General features: G+C 33.6%; 1 protein-coding gene across 1 annotated transcript; it reads left to right on the top strand.

Annotated features, from left to right (window-relative positions):
- The first annotated feature begins 4,939 nt into the window (after positions 1-4,939).
- LOC115997379 (ethylene-responsive transcription factor ERF039-like) lies at positions 4,940-5,761 on the top strand. The gene has a single exon (XM_031236923.1). The coding sequence runs from the start codon at positions 4,986-4,988 to the stop codon at positions 5,637-5,639; it is 654 nt and encodes a 217-aa protein (XP_031092783.1). The 5' UTR covers positions 4,940-4,985; the 3' UTR covers positions 5,640-5,761.
- Positions 5,762-11,278: the final 5,517 nt, after the last annotated feature.

Below are 11,278 nucleotides of genomic sequence, written 5' to 3'. Positions count from 1 at the left end.
TCTAAGAGAATATATATTATCGGCAAGAACTAATCGTGTGACCTTCAGATATAAGAATACATCCAATAATTTATTTTATTTGGTATTAGATATGACTTCGTCAATAAACATGTATGATGATGATATCAGAGATATATAGATTGAGGTCTTTTTCTGTTATTGTTTTTTAGTACAAAGTCGTGGCGGTTTTTGAAGAAAAAAAGGGAATTTTACCAAGTCACACCTAGCTAATATCAGAAGATGCGGCGGCACATGCAGTGATAGATATTCAAGACATGGATTTTGAATTATAACCTCAATCTATCTAAAGTTCTAAACCATATTAAAGGCAAGAAAAAAAAAAAACATCCTCTTTAAAATTTCCAATCTCATCGGCACAGCATGGAGAAAAACATCGAATTAGACAACGTCGTCAACCATGCATATATTGTGTTTATCTGCTCGATCTGTTGGTCCAAATTCATACTAGAATAATGTGCACTATGACCCGTATTTAAGTTTGATTTTCTGTGCGAGCTATGTATTGACCCAATCAGTTATGAGTAACTTATGGTTTACCTTCTTGTACTCTTTTATATATAAGCTAAAGTTACAAAACAGACTTTACTGATGATGAGAGTAATTTTTTGTAATAGTCTTCAAAGACCACTTAGTGAGGATAGAATTTGGATCGAAAATATTTCTCGAAAAGTGATAGCTAATTTGTTTCGTGACGGGAATAGATACAGTAGCGTACACCGACGGGGGTGGATTAATGTAGCCATCACGCATTTCTCGTTTCTCAGCCACTTTCCATGAAACAGTCTAGGTTTTGAAGCATTTCTATTTTCCATGGACTGCCGTCAGCAACGCATGACGTAAGAACGATGAGGTCATCATGGTTTTTATTGTTAGGTTTTCTTTAATTTCATACGCACAACTAATTTTCATGTCGTCCGTACTCGAGAAATGTGGATCTCGTTCTAATCCAATCTTGTAAAGTGAAGGACTTCATATCTAAAACAAGATTTTAACGGCTATTCACTGCTTTTAAAATTAATAAATACAATAAATTGTTGAGATATGCTTCGATATTTAATAATCTATAGACTTCCAAATATTTGTACATATGTATCTATCATAATATATACTAAATCCACAAAATAAGATTTTAATAGTAATATTAAAGACTTGATTCCACTTCAACCAAACTAATATAATAATTCTGCTGAGATTTTCTCTGATTTTCATCATTTTTAATGCTGTTTTCTTTAGAATGGAGGACTTGGGTTCAATTTCTCTCGATGCTTTCCAAATCAAACTTAGAACAAAAGATATCATAATTAATGTTTTAAGAATATAATAGACTACTTTATGTACATATATAAACACTAAGATTAGAATCAAATAATAAAATATTTGCTTGGGATGTGTTTTCGTATATAGCATTTTCTAGAATCTCATATATTATCCTTGAAGATTTCAAGGGTATGCAATATGAAAGGGACAAATTAAAAATAAACAATGTTGCAGAAGGCGCTAAATGTTACTTGGTCGTTCAGGGAGTGCCTAGCGCTTAGGCGGCCGAGTAATTCAAGTATATTGTTTCTACTTTTCTCACATAAGACTAAGAGTTGTTAGACTGTTATAATCTCCCAAATCAGTCAAGTGCATATGTTAGATGATTAGTTGAGTACATGGTTGGGGAAATATAAAAGATGAGTAGTTGAGCAGGCCGATAAAATAGAATTCCAAAAACAAAGAAGAAAAAGAAGAACCAAGAGGTTTTAAAGCCCGAGAAATGAGAGGTGTGCTCTGTCAATTGGGCCTTGGTAGTTGTTGCTAAGCCCATTTCACTAAGACAGTCCAAATGCAGTGGCAGCCTATACACTTTGAGGCCCACTTTAAACCGAACAAATTTGATTAATTTAGAAAAATGGATTATTAATTATGTTGGGAACATATATTACATCATGTATTAATCAAGTTCATATGCTATGCTAATTATACTCTATAATATTATATATTTACAAAAACGTTACATATATAGACCTCGACTTCCTGTATGGATGACCGATTATTGTATAATATCGAGTTTTATTTCGTGCACACTCTCGAATAGTGGTTTGGGGTTTTCCTTGCCACCCAAAAAAAAGAAAAGAAAAAAGATAAAAATCATTTCATTTTTCCTTAAGTGAAAACATATTTGCATTTTTTACACGTGAGGGATTTCCATATGTGAATAAATTGAAAGTTGTGACAAAACTTTCTTTCGGAGACAACATTTTCCTGGGGCCGTAGGTTTCAATAGATAGCTAAATGATAGTCCTTATATATAGTAGTGCCAATAGAAATTGAATACTACATACAAATTACATGTGTACCAATTGTATAAACGTTGCAAATTAATGAAAGCCTAGTCTTGTCCTTTTCTAAGGTAGCCCCGGAGAATCTAATTTGAGTGTCTTACTATATAGTGTACATTTGAGATTATATATATGCTAGCGAATTATAACCTGTAGGGATAAGTATTTGATTTGACAATGATTATAACGTAAGCCCAATTTCATTTACCGTTATTTATGAATGATAGTGACATATCATATATGTAAACAAGACAAGAGACTAAGCAAACACACAACTTCAATGCAATTCAAGTAGACAAAAGACAATATTAGGAACAAACATATAGGCTCTTTCATGCAAGTAGACAAGAGTAGGAACACAAACATGCATTTCCGTGCATTATTTAGTGGACATATTTTCTCCAACAAAAAAGATTCATCACTTTATGATTATCGCGATAGTTAATATATACATATTTTGGTCTCGCATCATGACATTTTGCCTTAATTAAATTAGCTTGTCTGGTGATTCTACTAGCTAGTTACGTTGGAGCTGCTTGGTATGATATGCTATGTTTGTTCCTTAATGCATGCCGTGTATAAATAGCTTAAAATTTTAATGATCAAACACTTATCTTATATTAAACGTGTGCACTAAATATAATATTTCACTTTTTGCAAGTATTAATATCTTTCCAATCATTTCATCTTAATTACTCAGCTATTCATCTTATTATTAGTTGTTTCTAGTATTAACCAGCATTAATACCGTACCGTTAATAATCTAATAACATTAATACCATTATTAAAAGAAAATGTTATAAGTTAAGTTATGGTTGTTTAATTGCACATATATATTATTCTTCTTCGGAGCCATGCATGTTGAGTCACGTAAGGACCATCCAATTTTCCAGCATGGTGCAAAAGTGAGGACTTTTGGGAAATGGCAATCATTGAGAAGGCATGCGTGGTTTGGTTAAAGAATCTTTTTTTTTTCTTTTTAATAACTTGTGAAAGAATCAAAGAATATAAGTGTGTGCGAGTGTTATGATTAAGCGATGCTATTTGAAAATGTGTGCTTGAACCTAATTGAATTGAAAGAGAGTTGGCAAGAATTGAAAATTGCTATTTTAGTTAAAGGTTTTTCTGACCACTTGGTTTCTCCACTCAATTACTCTTTTTATGTGAGAGTTATCACACTCAACTACCTTTTTTATTTTAGAAGATGATGTGCATTAAATATACTTCGCTCTTATGAAATAAAAAAAAAATGATATTGAAAAGAATCAAACTTGGGAATCTTGCTCCCTAGCCACCTTAGCTTCTTCGGGCAGTTTAACTTATTTTTTTCCATTATTGTATTGGGAGATTCTACAGTTGGAGTTGAGGACCACAATTGCATGAAATGACAAAATAAAGGAAAAGTACAACTAACCCAGCTGCCAAGATAGGGAAATGGATATTTGGTTGGATCAGATTGAATTGAACCTGCTATAGCTAGCTATGTGGATTTTCCTTTTTAATTACTTATACAAAAAAAAAAAAAAGAAAATCCCATTGTAAATTTTTACAACAATGTCATACAAATGATATTTTACTTTTAAAGAAATAAATTAAATAAATACCAGTAATATCATTTTTTTAAAAAAAAGGGCATTCATATATTCTTTCATCACTTTAACCTAGTATCAATTTCAAAGAATTTTATTACTTAATTTAGTATCAATTCAAAACAATTTTTTTATTTTTAAATTTATGTGTATCTTATGCTTACGAATTAAGTTGAACAGTTCAACTGTGCCAATATATCTAAGTAATTCTTATGGTCTTGTGGGTGCACGGTGCACCACCCATCACTTTCTATCCCATAGGGTGGGAGTAAATGGTATATGTGACCACACATGTGTGACAAAGGTGTAGAATATTTTAAAGGTGAAAAATCCTTCTCTCTTTCTCTTTTTTTATCTAATCTTTAAAAATATAATCTTTTAGCCTTATATTTATATCAAATTACAAATTAAATCCAATTGTTTAATTGTTAACATGGATATTATTAACCCTTTAATTTTTTTTTTATAATATAGCAATTTTGGCATGATCAATATAATGAAAACAGTTTAAAATTATTCTCATCAATAATTAAAGGATTGAATTTACTATTGTATACAAATATAAGGACAAAAAAACATTATTTTCTCTGTATGTAAATTTAATAATATAATACTTATGTCCTAGCAAATTTACACAAAAATACATTTTTTTACACATGCAAATAAGAATTTTTACATCAGCAAAGCACATTGTGCTCAGATGACATGTAATTATTTTTCCATATGGGAGGTCATTAGATCGCCTCAGTGGAGGCGAAATTAATTCTTTGTGCATAACAGATACTGCAATGTAATAGGGTAAGTTGTATTAAAAAAAATTGAATTTTCGCATCAAGTTGGAAATTAAATTGGGCAAATTTCATATTTTTCACCTTAGAATAATATAAAGAATAGTCCAAATAAGGACACCTTGTGCAAATATCCTCCTCTAATTTTGTGAAGAATCATAGATCCATAGAAGCTCTATAGCCCCTATAATAAGCCTCAACCAAACTGCAACCATTCACCTTCTTTAATTTTATATATAGCTACAAGCTAAGCTAAGACAGCCATGGAAGAAGAACATGCCATCACAACTCCGCCGTGCTCCTCCGCCACCTCCTCCTCTGCAAATTCCGACGGTTCAAATTCTCCGGCGGCCGCCACCTTTCCTAAGAAGAGCTTGAAGAGAGTTAAAGAGGGCAAGGGTGGGGACGAAAAGGAGAAAAGAAGGAAAAATTCAGGGGCCGATTTGAAATATCCGAGTTATAGCGGGGTGCGAAAGAGAATTTGGGGAAAATGGGTGTCCGAAATTCGAGAGCCTAAAAAGAAGTCGAGAATATGGCTGGGGACGTATCCCACGGCGGAAATGGCGGCTCGCGCCCACGACGTCGCGGCTTTAGCCATCAAGGGCCACTCGGCTTCGCTCAACTTCCCTCACTTGGCTCACCACCTCCCCCGCCCGGCTTCCACTTCCCCCAAGGACATCCAAGCCGCCGCCGCCAGGGCAGCCGCCACCACATTCCCGTCGGCGGACGACGGAGCCCAGCCGATGAGAGCCGCCGAGAACACCCAACAACATTTTCCGACAACCAATGTCGACGATGACACAGTTTTCGACCTACCGGATCTTTCCCTCATGGACGATGAGTACGGCCAGATTTCACCGTCGCCGCTCGCCGGAAACAATGCCGGATTCCAGCTCGATGAGCCGTTTTTATGGTAGTATGTACTATTTCTAGCTTAGCTAGCTAGATGAATTCACGATATAAATACATAATTTCTCTAGCTACTATAAGTGAGTTTAACTCCACGTGCTATATCTATAATTACATGATTTTTGCGAAATCTTATATATAATCACTATCTAAAAATATGCACGTGTAAACTTAACTCATCTCAGGTGTAATAACTAATATCTTGACCACAAATTATACAAAAAATGTTACTAAACTTGTAACATTCTTGTACAATAATTATATTCTAGACCCTCGACAATAGCTTTTGAAGCATGGATATATAAGGTCAAGTTTTCACGCGGATAGTGCTTTTGTGCAATCATGCGGTCACTCACCATTAGATGCGCATAATACAGCACAAAGTGTTCAAAAATGTAAAATTATGTGTGATGCATTTTGTGGTCAGTGTTTGGTGGCAGTCGTTTATTCCGATGATGACGAGGTTTCAAGGTGGTCGGAGGTGAGGAACCAAACGTTTGTTCGGGGCGTTTAAGGAGATTTATGTTTGATCTTCTTGTATATTCCATAAGGAGAAACCCAGGCCCGAACATGGGCAAGGCAGATTGGGCCCAATATTTATGGTGCCCATTCGTGTATATATATATGCAATGCTTTTTTTTTTTTTTTTTTTTTTTAATTCATTGGGTCTTTCTCAGTTCGTTTAATGGTCCGGATTCACCCACGTTTGTTTCGAGAGGCACGAGAGCTAGCTTAAGGATTCTCCCAAAATTCTTTCCTACAAAGAGATCGAGCTCACTTACCACTTGAGTTACCCATTGAATTCATATATTCTAACACGACCAGGTCAAGCACATGCAGGAATACCAATATAAGAACCATATTTTAGCAAGAACACCACATCTATCTTGATTTGTATTTAAAAATCAATTATTTCGAGGTCGAGGAACACCTGCTTATCTTCGAGTAAATTTTTTCCATATCATCAAAAACTAACACAAGCACATGACAATTCACTTATACTAGAACAAAGCCTTAACAAGAACATTTTCAATTCTATTTTTACACACAATTCAAAGATTATTGAGGAAATGGAAGTGTGAGTAAAGTAATAGTTGCATGGTGGTGACTTAAAGTGAGCAAAGAATTGAAGGAGAGCAAGTTGTGACAACAAAATGCACCTTGTTTCCAACGTGGTAGCTCTTGGAAGCCTAAGGAAGGGTCCCACCACCATGGCAAGATCCACACAATTGGAACATCATTGACACGACCCATTTGGTCAAAATCCCTAACCCAATTTGGAAAAATCCTATGTATTTTAATATTACTGCTGCTCTTTCCACCACACAACCATCATGCTTCCGTTGACACACAACATTCTAAATTATTGTGATATCTTAATTATGAATTATGATATGGGATTTTTCAATATTTTTTTTTTAAATTAAGACAAGTGTCATATTATTAATTAATTTTATAGAATAAAGTGCTTAGAATAGGGGGTAAAATAAGCTACCTAAGCTAGTAGTGGAATTGAATTTCAAATTGGTCCTAGAAGGCTTTATAGGAGGTTGAATTTCAAACGGGTCATATAAGGCTTTATAGGAGGGAGTGGAAGATGAAGTAGGGGTTTGTATCCTAATTGAAGATTGCAAATGCCTCATTGGAGAGGGTTTGACTGATTAAGTAGGTGAAACATGATTATTGTATGTATTATAAAAAACTATTTTGGTTTAGCCTGTTGGACAAGATTTTTCTAGTGTAATTTACCTATTTTGTGGCCTATTATACAGAATTGAAGTTTATCCAATGTATACTTGTGAGTTATTGTTATGGGTTTTTCTCGTTACCGAGAGAGAGAAAGCTGGACGTGATAAAGTAAATTGAATCAGAGTAAATGTTTGTGTTTGCACTGCGCAAAGAGTATTTAATTTATTATCGATTCAATACAAATTAAACTAGCACTACAAGACCTGAAAAACAATGAAACTAGGAGGTTGAGCCCTAGAGATTCGATAGTATGGTGTCTTCTTATTGACTATCATGATCAGGTGATCAATTGGTCATGTCCTGTATTACCTCTCAAATATAATAGCTATAAAAACCCATGTTAGTAGTTCTACAACATTATATATGTCGATTGGGCAATTGTCACAACTAGTTAAGTATGGGTCAATACCTCATTCTAATTATTTAATTAATTTGACTGTCCTACTCTATTAGAATAATAAGTGATGCAAACGTTATATAAGAGAAATCATTGTATGAATAAGTTAGCTAATTTTGATTAAGCATCGAATAAAAATCTCAAACAAATCATTTTAAAAGAATCATGAATTCACAACATGCACTTATAACAAAGGAATAATGGAAGAATGAAAATACCTAAAAACGAAACCCTAATGCTACCTCCCTTTTCTCTCTAAAACAAAAGCCTTTCCCTGCTGCTCAACTTCGGCTTCCACCGCCGCCCTCCGGCCAGAGCTCTAATGGAGATTTGAGCCGGCGGTTTTGGTCACCTTCCATGTTTGCTCTCGCTCTTCTTCTGCCCCGACCACCGTCGCAGTTCCGTCCGCCTCCGACCACCGCCACAGATCTTCTTCTTTCGTTTTCTCTCCCTTTGAATAAAATAATAGTAGGCAGGTATTGGGGTTTATGTTGGTAGTCTTGAACTCCCAACCCTACTTTGACTTTACCACTTTTTTTTTTCTCTAATATTGTGTTTTCCTCTCGTTAGTTTCACGAGCATTTTTCCTCTCGTTACTTTCACGAGCTTTTCATTTTCATTAGCATAAATCGTTTAGTTTGGTTTCGACAAGTGTTGATCTTATCCTGGGCGAGCAAAAAAGAATGATGACGAAGACCTAGATTTTTTAAGAAGCTTTAAGCTCCCTGAACGAACATAGCTTCATAGTTATGAAACAGTTTGCGATTCAAGTTTTCTATAGCATAGTTAGAAAAGTTGTTTCTATGTCTAACTGTAAGGAATGGTTTACCATTTCATTGATAATTGATGTAAACGTTTTATGTTATGAATTAATGGAATAGCTACGTTTATCTTCAAAAAACAAAGGAATAATGGTCAAATAGGCCACCGAACTGCACACGAAATTGTAATTAGGCCATCGAACTCAAAAACAATGCAATTGGGTCCCTGGACTACACAAATTCATGTAAATTAACCCAAAGTGACTTGATCTTCCGGTTACCAACTTTAAAAATAATATTTAAAAATAATTTTTAAATAAAATAATTAATTAATTTTTTCTATAAAAAGGAATAGATCCTGCCGCAGTTCCTTTTTTTTTTCTTAAATTTAATTTTAATTAATTATTTTATTTAAAATTATTTTAAAATATTATTTTTAAAGTTGGTAACCGGAAGATCAAGTCAACAAGTTAATTTGGGTTAATTTGCATGAATTTGTGTAGTTTAGGGACCCAATTACATTATTTTTTAGTTCGATGGCCTAATTGTAATTTCGTGTGTAGTTCGATGGCCTATTTAACGCTTATTCCTATAACAAATAATTAAAATACTAATTGTCCGATTCATAGGGGCATCCATGATGGCAGAGTTGAAAAGGCACATCAAGAGATTCCATATTAGACGGCCATGGGGCAGGGAGTGTGGACCCCTTTTTGTCATTATGCTCATAGAATCATCCCGACAACAATCTTTGGTATCGAATTAATGACATGATTATCCACTAATTGCTCTTCATTATAGTGCACTAATTCTCCTTAATTAATACTAGGAAATAACGTCAACAAAACCACGGCCGCTCTGTTCCACCCTGTCATGATTGTTGTTTACACCTAAGAGGTTTTTGGCCAAGTTGGCATTAACGGACAACAGTGAAAAGTACAGCCAGGACAAACAAACAATGTCGGCATGATCACACGGACAACTCAATTGGTACTTAAGTGATAGATTATATGTAAAGAATATAAAGTACTTTTTTTTTTTTGGTAAATTCACCGAGTCTTTCTCCGTCCGTTTAACAGTCCACTTGCATTCGCTTCGTGAGACATAGAAGCCGGCCCAGGGGAATCATCACTTGCAGGAATCCGACCGGATTCTCCCGAAATTCTTGCCCACAAAAATATCCTCCCGCTTAAGAGACTGTCGAATTACTATAATTTACTCCTCTACTATCATGTTATGATGGGATATCGAGCGAGAGATTTCGCCTTTTATAAATAAAGATAATTTTTTTTTTGAGTATTACTGACTCTGTTACAATGTAATATCTGTTCATAGCTACGCAGTTGCCTCCACTCTCATCATCCATGTAAGAGTGTAAACGGGACACTAGACCACAAGGTCTTTGCCACAAATAAAGATAAATAAATAGTGAAACTATTTATCATAATTACTATCATTTTTAACGTACCAACTAATTAACGTCAAAGTTACAGTTGAACCTTAATAGAAGTCAACGTCAGTACACCCCAACCTGCATCAAATCGTTAATGAGCATATGTAAGCGCAGTTATAAGTCAACATATATATTATAATAATTTTTTATTATTATTATTATTATTATTATTATTATTTCGAGAATTCTCTTAAATAAGACTTGATCAATTTTTGAGTACAAAACCAACCATGGCATATACAAATTAATCCAATTTTTCATAATATTAAGTTTAGTATTAGTACACAAAATTTTATATATTTAAAAACTACACTAAAATTACTATTAAACAAAAAAAAATCAAATATAAAAATAAATAAATAAAAAATACTACAAAGAATAAACAAAGTAGAAATAATTGGTTTGACCAACGAATACTGGATATGACCATAAAATGGGACAGAACGAGTAATATATTTCAATATATTTTGGATAATATTGATATTATCTAACTTGTTTAATTAGATAATATAAAAAAAAATGTTTGAATATATCAAAACTCTTGATTTATCGTACAACTATAAATAGGAGCACTATCATTTATAGAAAAAAGATAAATTTTTGTGTAATGAAATATCTTTTTATTGTCAAAAGATGTTGTTAGTGTGATTTAATATACATATGAGCATAGTTTGTCTAGTGCACACTCCTGGTAGTAGTTACATGTTTTCATCGTCACAAAAAAAAAACATTGTTTAGATGAAAAGAGTTGGAGCCGTAACGTGTAGTGCATGATTTCAGTGTAGAATGTAAAAATATAAAAATAATAATAAATCTTTGTATTTGTAATAAGTGAGTATATTATGGAACTCATCATTTTAATTGGGAAAAAGAGTAATATAACATATAGAGCATATAAAATCTTATACATTAAATCAACAACTTCCTTTATATCAATTCATAGTTGTGAATTTGTAATTGAATGTTTATTGCCCAACAACTTTAAAATGTTTTGAGGCTTCATAGGCCCACCACCCTCTCCAAATCTACGTTAGTGTTCATGTAAAATCTCAATTATAAATTATAATGGCAAGATAGTCCCACCATGCATACTCTTAACCTCTTTTCTTTTCTTTTCTTTTTTATTTTTTTTTATAATCAAAATCATAACATTTAAAATTATACAATTACAACTAATTATTTATTCATTGCATTTTTTCTTCCCAAAAGGTTACATCCCGAATTAACCCCGAGGCCCCCACGCCCGAGCCCTACAGAGCACTCAGCTGAATTCCTGGTATTTCTTTC

The sequence above is a fragment of the Ipomoea triloba genome, chromosome 11, assembly GCF_003576645.1.
Source record: "Ipomoea triloba cultivar NCNSP0323 chromosome 11, ASM357664v1".
In the NCBI taxonomy this organism is placed as follows: domain Eukaryota; kingdom Viridiplantae; phylum Streptophyta; class Magnoliopsida; order Solanales; family Convolvulaceae; genus Ipomoea; species Ipomoea triloba.
The sequence above is the reverse complement of the archived record's forward strand: the minus strand, read 5'-3'. Positions and strand labels throughout refer to the sequence as shown.

Excerpts from the sequence above, each read along its gene's own strand:
- LOC115997379 (XM_031236923.1), top strand. The coding sequence starts at position 4,986 with ATGGAAGAAGAACATGCCATCACAACTCCGCCGTGCTCCTCCGCCACC.